General features: G+C 48.0%; 2 protein-coding genes across 8 annotated transcripts in view; one reads left to right on the forward strand and one right to left on the reverse strand.

Moving 5' to 3' along the window:
* Positions 1-1,551: 1,551 nt before the first annotated feature.
* On the forward strand, positions 1,552-9,778 carry LOC113940017 (alpha-fetoprotein-like). 2 transcript variants are annotated; one of them, XM_027631063.1, is made up of 16 exons: positions 1,552-1,924; positions 3,236-3,362; positions 3,723-3,783; positions 3,976-4,111; positions 4,282-4,484; positions 4,991-5,138; positions 5,532-5,629; positions 5,947-6,076; positions 6,168-6,382; positions 6,518-6,650; positions 7,205-7,302; positions 7,595-7,733; positions 8,022-8,245; positions 8,536-8,668; positions 8,792-8,852; positions 9,316-9,778. In XM_027631063.1, exons 2-16 carry the CDS (start codon positions 3,236-3,238, stop codon positions 9,339-9,341), a joined length of 1,932 nt encoding a protein of 643 aa, XP_027486864.1. In that variant the 5' UTR covers positions 1,552-1,924; the 3' UTR covers positions 9,342-9,778. The 2 variants fall into 2 exon arrangements, with proteins under 2 accessions (XP_027486864.1, XP_027486865.1); XM_027631064.1 differs by lacking the exon at positions 8,792-8,852.
* Positions 9,779-10,651: 873 nt separating this feature from the next.
* The window catches only part of RASSF6 (Ras association domain family member 6), a 60,989-nt gene continuing 55,852 nt past the window's right edge, over positions 10,652-15,788 (reverse strand). For all 6 annotated transcript variants that reach the window (XM_027631068.1, XM_027631069.1, XM_027631067.1 and 3 more), the window contains 7 exons: positions 15,510-15,601; positions 14,889-15,073; positions 14,674-14,775; positions 13,415-13,466; positions 12,762-12,880; positions 12,578-12,675; positions 10,652-11,848 (listed from right to left, as the gene is read on the reverse strand). In XM_027631068.1, coding sequence (XP_027486869.1) covers positions 11,773-11,848; positions 12,578-12,675; positions 12,762-12,880; positions 13,415-13,466; positions 14,674-14,775; positions 14,889-15,073; positions 15,510-15,601 — 724 coding nt within the window. In that variant the 3' untranslated portion in view covers positions 10,652-11,772. The remainder of the gene's footprint in view (positions 11,849-12,577; positions 12,676-12,761; positions 12,881-13,414; positions 13,467-14,673; positions 14,776-14,888; positions 15,074-15,509; positions 15,602-15,788) is intronic.

The raw sequence follows: 15,788 nt of genomic DNA on the forward strand, positions 1-15,788 counted from the left end.
CAGGCCGGTCCCTCCCCGGCAGCCTCGGCAGCGCCGGGAGCGGCCGCAGCCCCCAAGGACGGGCGGGGCGCGCCGGGAGGGGCCGCGCGGGGCGGGGGCGGGTCCCGCGGCTGCGACCCCGCCGAGAAGGGACCCCCGGGCCGGCCCGTCCGGCCCCGCCGCTGGCCCTGCTTGGCCACCGCCCCTCGCCCACAGTTTAACATTGGAGAGCCAAGATTTAACCCGGAGCGCCGCAAACTCCCAAGTGCGGGGGATTTCCATACACTTGGAATTAGCATTCGAGGCTAAAAAACAAGTCATCCAAGACGAGAAGGGTTCAACACTACAAAGAACTAATTCTACGGCCTGGACAGCGAGAACGAAGCCCGAGCGTGTCAAAGGCCTGTCAGAGAGGCTGCAATGGCAACAGAAGGACGCGAGATGGCAGCGTCCGTGAAATAACCACGGCGGCCCACAGGCCACGGGCACCCATGGGATCGGACCGGGCTGCTCAGGGAGGGATCCAGGCACGTTTTGAAACAGGATTTTGGGTCCCAAAAGCACAGCCCTACGTTTGTGAAGCTCCGAAAAAGACTAAGTCCCACAGTTTCAGCCCTTGAAGTGCAGGTTGAGTCCTGCATTCTCCCAGCTCCAAAAAAGAAACCCACCTAAGTGGTTTTGGGGCTCAAAAGCAGAGGGTGGGCAGTGCTTTTCTGAAGCTCAGGAAAAAAACTTAAGTCCGCGGCGCCGCCCGGGCGGGACTGCAGAAGGAAAAGGAGCGCAGAGCGCGCCCCGATCCGAAATCCCCCCGAAATTGCAGGAGGAGCGCGAGCCGAGTGCGCCGCCCGGCGAATTCCAAAAGGTCCTGCAGGGAACGCCCTCCAGACGTGCTGTGGCTGCAGTTCCCGGCTTTATTTGCGAGGGGGAGGTGTTTGGGGGCACAGTGTCTGCAGTTCCAGGTTCTTTTCACCAGGGAGAAATGTTTGAGGATACTGTGCCTACAGGTCCGGTGGGATTTCGGCAGGAATTGCCCTCGGGTCACACTCAGCCTGCAATTCCGGGTGGCATTTACTGCGGGAACCGTCGGTACTTGCACCTCCTGCAGTACTGGGCAGAATTCGCCAGGCGGCGCCCTCGGTCCATCGGCTGCGAAATTCCACCCGATAGTCCGGGCTCCAGGTGTCCAGGGAATTGATTTCCCTGGATCCCACCCCCATGTCTACAATCCAGAGGAACTCAGCTGTTTCCCTCCTGTGTCACAGTGTCTTCCAGTTGCCATAAAGACAGAGCTCTGCAGCCAAGCTGCAGCACTTAAAGTAGCATCTTAAGCCTCAGTGTTGATGTGGTTTGGAAAATTACTACTCAAGAGCTTTTGGGCCCATGCTGAGTAATAGTCCTTGTATTCCCAGGCTCTCTTTTGGGCTGCGGCTTTCCACAGCTGATATTTTTTATCCATCTGGGTTGGTTTCTGATGGCCTGACTTTCCTTTTTCCCTTGTAGAGTCTGAGTAGAGAAGGAGGAGGACTAAGCACACCTGCAGCTGTACCCAAACCTGCACAAGTACAGTGTTCTTTAACCACTTCAGCGCTGCCCAATTACCTGCACGTTTTTCCAGTCCGTGCTCCCTGTGGCAGGCAGAGCCATTCCCTGCCCTGCCCATCCGTGCTGAGCCAGCAGGTCCCTGCACCCCCGTTTGTGCTGAGATAACTTGTTTGGACACCCGTCCCGGCTTCTCTGGGCCACACCATCCCAGCCCGGGGCCACACAGGCCAAGGACAGGCTGTAAATGTCACCCTTTGTACTCTGCCGTGTCCACTTCAGCTGCAGTCGGATTTGGAACTGAGATAAAAGCAGGGCTGTTCTGCTTAGGAGGTGCAGGGGAGGGTGGGACAGGGGAGAAGGGTTTCAACCTGAGGGATTTCTTACATCTCCTATTCCAGATGCTGTAGGTTCATTTTATGCTCTCACAATCAGCTGGCACCCAGGCTTTGCTTCCCAGCAAAGGGCGTGTTGTGTTGGTAACAAATATATGTTGCAGCCTCTACAAACAGCACTCCTTTAAAGCTTTCACACTTAAATTTGGGCTGCAGATCCCCCTCCCAATATCGAGAACCCGCCAGGATCAAGTCTTAGTTCCTTCCTCCCTCATAGGGGTAATAACTACTTCGCACCAGAGCCTCCAGAAGGACATTCATTGCACTGAACGCACTAAGTGGAAGGGCCTCTCCTGGAAATGATCCTCACCACACTGCTTTGCAGTTAAACACCACACGTTTCCCTCCTGCAGAGGAGTGTTCACTGTACACAGCCCAAATACCATCCCAAGAGTGGCAAGGGTTTTCCAAGGAAAGTGAAAAGCAGTTACCCATCCTGCTGAGCATGGAAAGGGACGATGGAGACATTGAATTTAGAGGGTTTAAATGGGTGCTCCATCCCTGGAAGTGTCCAAGGCCAGGTTGGACGGGGCTTGGAGCAAGCTGGTCCCTTCCAACCCAAACCAGTCTGTGATTCTGTGATGATCACATATGTGGAAATACAGTCCTTGCCCACCTACCTCTGTATTACCAATAACTGCAGCTCTCCCAAGCCATTCTATCTCCAAAATTTTGTCTTTTTATCTTGCTGATGCTTACAGCATACTTCTAAAAAAAAAAAAAAAAAAAATCAGTAAAACACCTGTATTAACCAGAATTTCCCCCTTTATCCTACAGTTTCAGAGTTGATTTTCTTCCAAATTTCATAGACATTTTGATAGTAATCATCAATGCTGCAAAAATGTTATGTGTGTGGGGGTACATCACTCAGCCTTTCTCCATGACTCCTTGGGAGCTGGGAGCAGGAGAGAGCTTGTACAGCAAGGAGGGAATGCAGAAATATCAGGGTAACAGCTGAACTTGGGATTTTTCCAGTCACTAATGTGTTCCAAAGTCATTTTCTGCACAGCAATCACCCTTAAGCAATCTCTAAGTAGAGATAAGTGTGCGCAATAAAAAGCCCAGCATGTTTAACTTCTTGTGTGAGGTGTGATAAGTAGAAAATGTCTATTTGTCTAAATTTCAGGGGAAAAAAAAATCTTCAAGGTCCTTCCTCTGCAACAAGGTGGTCAGTTCATCATCCTGAGCATGTCTAATTATTGTGGGAGTATTCTCAAAGGACTAATGTGAAATCTGACAGTAAAAGGGTTTTGATTAACCAGGAATCATCTGGGAGAGTATAAAAGTACCACCCTCCCCTTAATTCTTTCTGCCTGTCACAGATGAAGCAAACTCACCCCAGGCCCCTGCCAAAATCTGACAGGATGGACTGGAGAACAATCATTTATGTCATTTTATTGGTGAGCCTTAGAGTAGCCAAAGCCCTGCCTAGAACTTCTCAGGACATAGGTAAGGACATCTCGTATTTTTCCTCTATTTTTTGTTTAACACTGCTGGCTGGACTCAGCACACGTGGTTATCTGGTGGCTCGCTTGGCCACAGTTCTTCATGGGGATTTTCTTACGGGACAAAGGTGTACAGCAAAAGTGTACACCTGGATAAATCTGGTGTGATCAGCCCCAAGTGTATTGCTTCTAATTCCCTGAGAATCTCTGCAGCATGCAGGAGGGGAAGGGATTACTGAGAGGAACTGTATAGAAGGAAAACTTGAGAGGAAATGTACTGAAGGGAAATTTTCCCTCCTAGAAACACTCGAGCTTGATACAGCATTTAGTGAACACTTCTTATTCTAATGATCTTGTTTTCCAGAGGAAAAAACAAGCATTGGCCAACGATTTTCTCAGCTGCAGGAGAGCAATTTTAAAGCCATGTAAGTTGTGCAGGTAAAGCAAATTTGCTGCTACTGCACAGCCTCGTGTCACTGGGAATGAGCCCTAACCCTACCCCTCACCCATGCAGGACCGGGGTGGTACATATCCTCTCACTGCCTCTCACCAGAGAGCTCTGTAAGTAGTTTGTAGGTGGCCAGGCACAGGTTTAATGCTGCGTGTTCCCCCTGCAGTGCCCTGATCCTGTTTGCCCAGTACGTGCCAGGAGGGACGTTCGGCAGAGCGGCCGCGATGGCCGAGGGGGTCACAGCCCTGGCCAGAAGGTGTGCGGCAGTGGCCAGCGACAGCCCCGACTGCCTGAAGCCTCTGGTAAGCTCAGTTATGCTTTCCAGGTATGGCTTGTCATTCCAGAGCTCTGGCATGAGTTCTTCCAGAGGCACGAATCCATTACTGAGAGACGAGACCTCCTTGCACATGTACATTTGGCTCGTGGACTCTCCTTCTCCCCTCTGTAAAGGTGAACTTCTAATTTTTCACAGGACAGGATTTTCCTCGATACAATATGCCAGGAGGAAAACCTTCCCCGGTCTGCTGACTGCTGTGCTAAAAAGGATCCTGAAAGAAATGACTGCTTCCTCTCCCTGAAAAACTCCTCACGAGGGTTCAGCTCTCCTTTGGAGAGGCCAGATGCTGAAGCTGCCTGCAGAAACCATTCACAGCATGGACAGCCATTAACAGGATAGTAAGTAATAAATCACAGATTGGCTGCCTGGATGTGGCTGCTATGGGCTGGGGACAGCAAATGCAGCAGCAACCAGAAAGTTCTGCCTCTCTCATAATGATTTTTCTTCTAATGTGAATTATTTGCATAATTCAACCAGCTGTAATTGCTGTTCTATAAAGCATGTTCTGCCACCTCCTGCTTTGACTGTAGCTCCCTGTGACAATCAGTCTGGCCTGGTTTATTGTATTCTATACAAAGGACTCACCTGAAACCAAGGGCCTCTCTTTAGTCCTTAGAAGCCAAGCAGGAGTTGTGCTGCCTCTAAGACAGAACTGGCAGGATTTGAGACTTCAATTTCCAGGAAAACGTTGGCCCCACCAGAACTTTCCAAGATAAACACCACACAGTGTAGCTGTTTGTTATGTCAGGAAACCAATAACTTTAGTAGCTTTTATAATCTTATTACTTTTATAATTATGCTATCAACTTACCCTGAGACTAAAGATGTTTTTCTCTGGTTTCAGTTTTATCTATGAAGTTTCCAGAAGACATCCCTTCCTCTATGCCCCAACAATCCTCTCTGTGGCGCTGCAGTATGAGGAGATGATGGAAAACTGCTGTGGAAGTGCTGAAGGCCCCTCCCATCACATGGAGGAATGCTTCCAGAGACAGGTATTCCACCACAGAATTTGAGGTTATTAATGTGTAGCTTTGCTACAGCTACACAGATACTGAGGTAGATATATCAGCATTTCTTTTTCAACATCTGAGCCTGATACTGGAATTCCCCTTGTTAAGCACAAGCTGAAATCAGGCTGCCCTGGAGCACCCCCTGTGCTAAAAGCACTCAACTATTGTCTGAAGGGTTCTGCTTTCTTTTCACAGAGCACTTAATAAATGCTGGTGACTAATCAGCAAGTGCAACAGTTACATCTTGCAACTTGTACAGCTCTCAGCTTGTTTTCTCTCACTATTAAAAAAAAATTTAAAAAATTAAAAACTGTCACCATGGTAGTTTCAGTTTCATTTTCTTTCAATTTTGTGGCTGCACCTTCTTTCTGCCAGGCACCGAAGGTGGTGAAGCTGATAAAAGAAGATTCCCTGAGGCAGGAACACACTTGTGGAATCCTGAAGAAGTTTGGAGAAAGGACCTTAAAGGCTTTGTGAGTCTTCCCCATGTTTATTATTATTTTGAAATAAAGCTGTGGCTCCACAGTGACTCTGAGTACCAGCCCTCTCCCGTTTATGTGCAGGTCACCAGTAGCATCTAACAAGGAAGACAGAGCAGAAATTCAGATTTGTGTGTGGCAGCATCATCATTTCCTTATGAACTGCCAAGAGACTCCAAAGTCTAATCCCAAAGTCTGAACCAACCACACCTCTCTGTGATCAGTTAGACAACCTCTCCACACAAAAATGATGATAGCTAGCACAGTCTCCCACTGTGAATATAAACAGTAACTATTTTCTTTCCTTGTAGGAAGCTTGCCCAGATAAGCCAAAAATTCCCCAAAGCTGACTTTGTCACCGTTCACAAACTGGTGGTGGCCGTGGCCGACATGCACAAGGACTGCTGCCGCGGGGACACGCTGGGCTGCATGCGGGACAGGGTAAAGCCCTTTCCCACTCGTGTGGCTGCAGACATTTCATGCCTTTGCTGTTGCCGGGTTCAGATTTTCGGCTTCCCTTTCTCCTGTACAGGAAGAGATCCTGCGCTACGTGTGCAGCAGCCAGCACGTCCTGTCCAGCCGGATCCAGCAGTGCTGTGAAAAGCCCCTGTTACAAAGGAGCGAATGCATCCTCAACGTGGAAAACGATGACAAGCCTGCAGGCTTGTCCCCCCACGTCAGGGAGTTCATTGAAGACAAAGGAATATGTGAACGTTTTGCCCAGGAAAAAGACATGCACTTAGCCAGGTAACACAGGGCTTCCTCTGTGAAATTCTCCCTGTTCCACTGGACAAACCCACCCTAAAATCCTCCTGCTGTCCTTCCCACCCAAGGGCAGCTGTTTTGGCTTCTCCCTAATTCCTGATCTTCCTCATATTGCAGGTTTCTGTATGAATACTCCAGGAGACACCCGGAATTTTCTGCCCAGATGCTTCTCAGGATTGGCAAAGGCTACGAGGACCTGCTGCGGGAGTGCTGCAGGCCCGGGGCTCCCAGTGGCTGCCGCAGCAGAGGGGTGGGTGCTGCTGGGTCCTCAGGCTCCTCACAGCACATGGAGGGGGTCAGGCATGTCACCCCGTGACTAAAATGCCAATATCCCTGCTCCACCTCCAGAGTCACAGCTCCTGTAACAATCCCAGCAAATCCTGCAAAGCCTGACTGATTCCCAACTGGAAAAAGCACCACAGAGCCTGTGCAATCTTTAGTTGTGAAGCAATTTAACATGGACAGATGGAGACGGAGGGAAACGGATGGAGCTAACACTTCTGTGGGCCCTGCTCCTGAGCAGTGCCAGTTCCCTCTCCCAAATGTAAAGATGCTTATGGTCACTGTCTGAGATCAGGACAGTGGCCCTATAATACCTGAAGTCAGGAGCTGCCCGGTGTCTCAGACACGGCCTTCCAGGTCATGGGGAACGGAGGTGGACATTTTACCACATTCAGGCAGTTTACAGGGGTTTCAGACAGAAATGGCATTAAAACCAGGGGGTCCACATCAGGTGAGAGACAGCTGTAGATACTCAGGACATTCTGCATTCCCCTTCCTCAAATTCATTTATTTTTTTTTCAGGAAGAAGAACTGAGGAAACATATTTATGAAACGCAGAGTGTCATGAGGACAAGCTGTGACATTTACAAGGAGAAAGGAGATTACTATTTCCAAAACGAGTATTACTTTTTCCTGCGTTTCCTTACCCTGCTCCCACTGGGCACAGTCCTGGGGTAACGCCACACGGCTCACACAGGCCAGGCTAAAGGCACTACTGCAACACATGGCTTCACACAAACAGGGCAGCCTTACACCTGCCCACCTGGACCTAGAAACACCAGGCTTAGTCCTGTCCTTATGCTAAGGAGTGTTTCGTGGGGCTTGGCTGGAGCATCCCACAGGGAAGGCAGAGGCTGCTCACTACTGCCTGGTGAAACAAAAACACCAGCATGACAAAATCTGTCATTTCAGGCTCCTCATGAGTTTCACCAAGAAGATGCCTCAGCTGACATCGGCAGAGCTGATCAAATTCACCAAGGAAATGACAACCATCGGCTCCAAATGCTGCCAGCTGGGCCAGGACAAGCTGCTGCCTTGTGCCGAGGAACACGTGAGTGCTTCCTTTTGGTATCTGGGTCCTACTTTTTGCTGAAACTCTGCCAGAAATTCTGCTGCCGGTCCCTAAAACCTCATATAAATGTTCATTTGCAAAAATCCCAGCTGGTTCTGCACTGACAGAAGTCAGCATTAAGTAAAAATATCAAGTGTTCTCTATCCTACAAACCAGGTTTAACTTAAATTCCTCTTTTCCTAACTTCGCTGTGAGCAATGTGCATTTCAGGGAGTTTTGAACATGAAAAAGTAACATAATGTTGTTTTTTTCATTCTCTTGGCAAAGCTGGATCTCGTGCTTGGGGAAATCTGTAGGAGACACCTGGCTGATCCCATAAATCCCGGAGTTTGCCGCTGCTGCAGCAGCTCCTATGCCTTCAGGAGGCCCTGCATAGGCAAACTGGAGATTGATGAGAGTTATGTGCCCTTAGCACTGACTCCAGGCCTTTTTGCTTTCCATGGAGACCTGTGCACCTCAGAAGAGGAGAAGTTACAGCACAGGAAGCAGGAGTAAGATGCTGGTTTGCTGTTACCCCTGGCACTGCTCACCTTCCCCTTGCCCACTGTCCCGCCTTCTCCTTTGGAACACTCCAAAACCAGCCACGGATGTTTCATTTCACAGGGGAACAGGGCACCCCTTTGCTCCCGGCCAGAAATCCATGTCTGGGTGGTGAACAAGGATGAAAAGCTGTGGGAAGGCAGTGGGTGGGACCGGAACGGGGGTTTGCAGGTCTGGGGTGGAGGGAAGCTCCGTGAGCGCGTGCTCCCCTCCCACTTCCCAGAGCTCTGCTCTCCTGCAGGATGCTCGTCACCCTCCTCAAGTACAAGCCACAGATCAGCCCCGAGCAGCTGGGCTCCGTCACAGCCGCCTTCACTGCCATGAGGGAACGGTGCTGCAGAGAGGCCAACCCTGAGGCCTGTTTCCTCAAAGAGGTATTGCTTCTGTTTCCAGCCACAGCTCCTTGGCAACAGGGAGAGAACGGGTATACTCAGGTTTTCGGTCAAAGCATTTTCCCTGTTTATCTCCATGCCTCTGTTTCCCTCGTGCCTTCTCAGTGCTGTTTCAGCCCACTCAACTTCATACTCCAGAGCTGCTCTGGCTCCTCTTTACCCTGCGGTAAATCTGCTTTTCCCTACTTCTCACCTCCCTCCCTCTCTTTGCTGTATTACTTAACTGAACTTTAACAAACCATCCTTGACCCTTAAGCCTTGTTCTCTCTTTTCATAAGTCTTTGCTTTAAAAGATAAAATACAGAAAATTTTCTTTTATTAATAAAAAATGCCCACCTCTGGATACACCTGAACAGCACAGGCAAAAAGATTTCTACCTACTATTTGAACCAGAACTGTATTTCAGTATTTTTCCAACGAATAGCAAATCTAAGGCCACCTGAGCTGACCAGCAATAGCAAAATGCATCCTGCACAGTGATAAACATATCTGTGCTCTGCACATAGTGTAGTGCCCACCCTGCCGAGGTTATAGGACAGGACCTGCTGCTGCCACCTCACTGAACGTGTCACGAACACATCAAGCACCCTCCTGACACTATTGCTCACATGGATCTTCCTTTTTTCCAGGGTCCAGAACTTATCAAAAGGAGTGAGAAAATGCTGTCAGCATAAGGAGCTGCACAGCCCATGGGAAGGTCCTCGCTGGATGACAGGAAGTGACACAAACTGCACAGGGAGCATTTAAACCAAACCAAGTGTCTGAAAGCCAGGTTAAGCTAGAGGGAGGCTGCATGCCCTTAAGTAATTCCACCAAAACAATCAGTTAAATGATGGAAATTCAGGGTTTGACTGTGGCCACCATCTCCTGGTATGCAATGTTATTTTATTACCCCAAATAGTCACAGACCAAAACAAAGGCATTTTAAATCTTAAGCTTATAAAGCATAAGTGCAAATGAGATCAAATTAAGAAAATCGGCCTGTAACCATTCTAACTTAATCACTGAATAATTATTTTTGCATTTTTATAACACTGGCCTTGAACTACAGCATATGCACTCACTAATATAGGCTGCTTGGGAGCGCTGTAAAGTTACCTTTAAACAGAGAAAAGTATTATCTCTGGCATCCCAAACAAGGTGAGAGAGAAAAAAATAAGTAAAATGTCCCAAAAAGGACAGGACAGGGACTGCTGAAACACCTGGTCAGCAGGGAAATGTAAGATCTCAGGTAAGATATAAGCCTTTTAATGACTGTCTCTGCGATTAATGGCTTTGGGCCCAAATGCAAGAGGGGCCCCCACTTCCTCTGTCACCCGTGTGTCATTGCTGTGTTACCACGAATGTCCCATAATAATCTGGAATAAATTCTTCCCCCGCTCTTGTATTTGTCTGAAATGGTTCATTTAGACAGCACTGCACTCACAAAGAACCAAGCCCACAACAGTCACAGCCTGATTTCACTCACCCTCAAATCCCGGGCGACTGCACCTGGTCTGTGCCATGTTCCAGAGCTATCTTCCAGCAGTTTTCAGTCCCAATTCAGCAGGATAAGGGAAATAAACAGGATTCAAGTCTTGAACATCAGATGCTGGCAAAAATAGCTCATTTTAGGAAGTGTGGATGTACACAGAGAGTTGGAGAACCTGCTTGAAAACACCTCCTCTTTTCCATATGGGCTGTGCAAGAAATTACGAATATTTAATATTCCAACATTTCCACTTGGGTGCACGCTCTGCTGCTTCAAGGAACTTTTATTTGCAGCTCTAAGGCAGCTATTACTTAATCTCTACATCTTAACCACTGAATTATTTTTATTTCTCCTCTCTCTACTCCCTTGCCCCTAATATTTTCCTAGGTAGGATTATAAACTGTACCCCCCTTGCCCCAGCCGGAGTAGTTTCAATCAGCACATCGACCTTCATTTTTTGAATTCACATCCCAGTACCAAGATCTCAGGCAGTGTAAAGTTTTATAATTTGATTTATTCCACATGATTTGTAGACAACATGTTCATTTCCTCCCTCACTTACTTGTTACCTGCACAAGGCAAAGGCAGCTGAGGTTGTCACAGATACCAGGTAAAAACAATCGGCTAATGCAGGAGGAACATCAACTGCACACAATTTATTTTATTTGCATCTCTGTAATTTGAGCTCCAATATCCAACACAACTCCACCAGACAGGGCCTGGCATTGGCTGCTGTGCCCTTTCTGGGGCTAGGCTGGACTCAAATTGCATCCATGGGGAGGCCACGAGCCCAACCCTCCACGGTTATGATGTTCAGCCTCTCCCTGAGCACTTCTCCATTCCCTTTCAAACAGAAAACACTGGAAGAACCACAGAATCACTTACTACAGCAGCAAAAACTACTGAGATGCCTTCCAGGACCCACCTGTGTTCAGTGACAGTTCTTCTTTTGCGTTTCACAAGGTATTTCAGGGATAAACACCCTCTCACGGTTAAGAGCTGAGCAGCTTGTACGTGGGAGGCTGCCAATTATGTTTTTCTAACCGTAGCTCAAAGCTTAAGCAAGTTCAGCATCTACCAACATGAAGCCAGTGGGATTTCAGGCATCTTGCATGGATATTTTATAAGTTAAGTGAAAATCCTACCTGCTGTCTTAAATACATAAATACCTTCTGCCACTTGCCTCTACTGAAAAGCTTTCTGCTAGTACAATTCCACATTTCTCTAATAGAGGGATAACCATATACTTAATTTGCATATTTTCTATGAACACAGTGGTTATTGCAATATTTTTCCTATGCCAGCCTCTAGGTAACGGGTTGTACATCAGCAGGGTTTAAAGCCTTGGGCTTTTCAGGGCGTATTTTTCCCTAAGTTCCAAGCCAGATTCAGCATCTGTTGTTTGGGGGATGTAGTGCATCTCCTTAGGTGGTTCCAACCCACATCCCAGCACTGCAGCAGTGGGGGCAGTTTTGGCTGTTTAATGCTCAGGAGAAACTCCCTCACTCTGCACACCCTGAGCTTGAAGTGCTCCTCAGTCCCAGCCCCCAGAAGCAGCAGCACAGCGACTGCCCCTCCGCACACCCAGGGGGCTGTTCCCAAGGGGCCGTTCCCATCAAACCGTGGTCTCTGTTTTTCTAACAGTTCGACTGCGAAGGTGTTGCTGTATCAGGCTCTTCTCTTTCAGGTACCTGAGATGGAGGGGGAGAATGCATTTCAGTAACAGGATCCTGCAAAGATTCAACCCAAGTTCTAATGAGCTGGTCAAAGGGCAATGAAAAGCTTCCCACTAGAAAATGGCAGGTGTTACTTACTATTTTTTTATATATTCCCTGTACACTTTGATTCAACATGATTATCAGCCCATCATCCAATCACAGATCCATGGGTACTGCAGCCTCTCACTGCTGTTGGTCTCAGGACCCAGCTGCTCACAAATACAGAAGCCTCTCTGGCTTGTCCCTATTGGGCATTTTGAGCTACTGTCACAGGAATTCCTGTCATTTACCACACATTTTAAAGGGACATTTGGCACCAGTGTGGCTTAAATGCTACAGAACCAAAACAGTACCACAGTGTGTACTGCATTTATTCTTTCCAGTGGAATACACAGCAGCAAGCACAAGCTGAGGCTTGTAAAGGCTCAAGAAACAAACACAATAAACTGAAGTGACTCTAAGGGTCTAAACTTTCTGAAAAGACCCCACTGTGTGTGTAGTTAGTATTTATTCTGTAATCTTTAACAGAACAGCTGGGTATACAGCACAGGGAAAGGATTATAAATCCCACCCCTCTCTCCAGCAGTCCCAGCAGTGTTGTACCTGCACACTGCTACATCCACGTGTTCTCCTCATGAGCCAGCCCAGCATTGTACAGATTCCCCTGGACTCAGCGACCCCCCTCATTCTACTTCCACTTACCTTGCCATTGTCTGTTGAATCTCCTGCTTCTCCTCTTCATTTATTCTATGCAGAATTGATTCCAAAAAGGGAAGATGAAATGGAATGTACTGAGCAACCTACCAGGGAGAAGACAAGAAATGCACTACTACTCATGGTAACAGAGAAAAAACCCCTGAGGTACCAGAGCTGATGATATACGCACGTCACTGCTGATCTCTTCCACATCCCCATCCATGAGAAAGAACTTGGCAATCTTCTCCGAGGGCCCCTGCAGCAGCCTGTGCAGCAAGGGGACGTCTCCACTCCTCAACTGCTTCTTTTCTGGGATTTATAAGGAATGTCATGACATACAGAACACACTGCAGGGCCTCTCTGTACCTCCTGCATTTAGGAACCTTTTTCTTTGACACAGATCAACCATATCTGACTGCTGTGCAATTACCAGATACCTAGCAGGTCCCTAATATTTTGTCATTTAAGGTACGTTCCCCCTCAGTTAGCTTCCACTCTTTCAGGCATTCCCTTTAATAAAGATCAAATCTCCTGTTTCTTAAAGAACTTAAACTGTTGTGGAAGTAAACATTTCCCACTGAAAAATGAGTACTTTGAACTCAGCATCTGTGATCCAAAACTGTCAGCTGAAAGGGCCCACAACACAATCATTCTGCTTTTCCTCTCCAGAGGATACACATTTGAGGGGTCTCTGGAGAAGCCAAAATGCCACACCGCACCCACACTGCCCAAATGAGGACAGAGGTCTGGGATGAGCCCTGTCACTCAGAGGTACACATTCCACACACACACACACAGAGGATGATTAGAGATTAAGTGATCAGGCAGCAGTGGCTGGCTTACCTCCAGATGCATGGATAATGTAAAGTGCAAATTCATGGGGGCTGTTTTCTATCTGTGAAACAAAAGAAAATCCATTCAGATTCACAGACCTTCCCAGCATTTCCCTCTCAGCAGATACTCCCTGTGTGTCTCAGCTCAGAGATCTGGATCAAAGTGAGACAGAGATCCTGTCTGTGGAAGAGTTTAAAGATGCTGGATTTAGATAAGACAGAAAGCTATGCTGCCATGTTCATTGGCCCCGTGCCAACCCTAATCCTTACCCTTCCATATTGCCCCAATCAGTAACACACTTAGACAAGCCCAGATCATTCCTGCCTGGTTTCCTTGGAGCATCCTGAACTACTTCATACAACTTTCTTTTCATGTTACATGTAGATTTGCTACTTGTATCTTCATCAGGGTAAGACTCTGTGATCCCTGCCTACCCAACTTGCCTGACAGGCACACTGAGCAAACAGCAGAGCTTTTGAACACTTACTTTGCAACTTTTCCAAAACTTCACACCCCAGTCTGTAAGTCCATTCCTTACTACTCCTAGAAGTCATCTTCCTTTCAGTATTACACTCCCAAGTCCCACTAACTACTTCAAGTAATTCTGCAATAGCCAAGTCTCTAGACAATTTAAATGGGACGTTTAACATAAATAAAGTAAAATTGTGCCCTATGCAGCCACATAGAATTGGAGAAACATACAGCACTAATGGGAAAGGTATTTCTGACTGGCTATAATCATACTGGCGGAAGATGGTTCCAAGGTAACTCCAAGGGAAAAAAAATGTAGTTTCAGACAGTACGGCACTGACCTTGAGCAGTACTTTCAACTCTCACTTTCTGGACCTTTCCACCTGCCTAGGTCTAACAGAACCTATCTCCCAGACATGGGATTGAATTCCCTGTTAAGCAAACCGCAATTCCTGGGGATGTCCGCTGGAGGGCAGCCCTGCCACGGGCAGTGACCAGCCTTTCCCTGCATTGGGAACGATGGAAGCGCAGCAGCGTTCACCCTCCTGAGCGGGACTTCAGGGAAGGGGTTCTGCAGTTTCCCCTTCACCGCGCACCACACACCCGGTGTAACTTTTATAGCCTCAAAGCGCCATGAAACACTGATAAAACAAACCCAACCCATGCATTTCAAATGGCCCATGTGGGTTCTTTCACATTCCATTTCATGCAGTATTCCCTGCCTTTCCTGCAGCACTGGAGTGCACGCTGGAATGAACATTTCCAGAACACAGCCACACTTGCTCCTGCCAGGTTACCTTAAACTTGTGAAGCAGCTGTTCTATCACATGTCTGGTTCTCATATGGCTGTTGATTCTTATTTTGGTTTCTGATCCAAAAGCCGGAGTGAAAACTGATGTCTGGAACAAAAACAGCCACACAAGGGCACGAGCATGAGGCAAAGCTCACTGGACAGGGTTCCCTGTCTCGGGGCGCACCCTCAGGTGATGAACCCAAGCCTAAGCATTCCTACCTCGTGGTTGTAGAAGTGGCCATTGATTGAGAACCTGTGAGTTTCTCCTTCTGTCCTGACTGCTGAGGGGAGCTTGGTCCTCTTCCGCACGGCCGCGGCATCGCTGCTGGTCCGGGGCAGGGTGGCACAGTCGTGCTCCTGCTCACTCCTGGGCTTCAGCGTGTGGCTTTCATAACACGGATAACCTGGAAGAACAAAGGCACATCAGCACCGTGTGCAGCTGCTCCCCCCTCCCAGCCAGCAACCCCAGAGGAAGGAAGCTCTCGGTGGAGGTATTTATTTTTTTATTAACATTTTTTTGGGTGGGGAGCAGGAGAGGAGGAAGGCATAGGCATGTGATGAAGAGGAATGTGCTGGCTGTAGTGGCCACAGTTGGCTATTTTGTTCCCTTGGGAACGATCTCGTGGTGAAAGCACAGCCCATCAGCACTGGCTGTTCACTGAGCCACCTGCACAATGTCAGCCCTAGCCAGCCCCGGGTCAGTGTTCCCCCAGCTTGCAACACGTCACACAGAGCATAAAGATTCCCCCTCACTGCTAGGGAAGGCCTGATGGGTGAAATTCATTTTGCACAGCCACAGAACACCCAAATTTTTGTGGACATAAGAGCACCGACACTAACTTTGCTCGAGGTCTGGCTGTTCCTCAGCAGACTTCAGTGTCTCCCCACTAATGTGATGCAGGTCATCAAATTCTCCCCAGCGAGTCATTCCCCTGAAAGACCAAACATTTATTACTCCTCGTTAGCACAGTGATTTCAGTTTATCCTGTGGCCAGGCTTCACGTAGTGCATTCTTGCCCATGCACAGAACTTTACAGAACACAACTACAGACTTCTGCATGGTAATTTTAGTTTAAGTAAAAAAAAAATCAGTTATTAAAATATGGTATAATGAGGGAT

This window comes from Corapipo altera, unplaced genomic scaffold (assembly GCF_003945725.1).
Source record: "Corapipo altera isolate COAL_440 unplaced genomic scaffold, ASM394572v1 61517, whole genome shotgun sequence".
Taxonomy (NCBI): Eukaryota; Metazoa; Chordata; class Aves; order Passeriformes; family Pipridae; genus Corapipo; species Corapipo altera.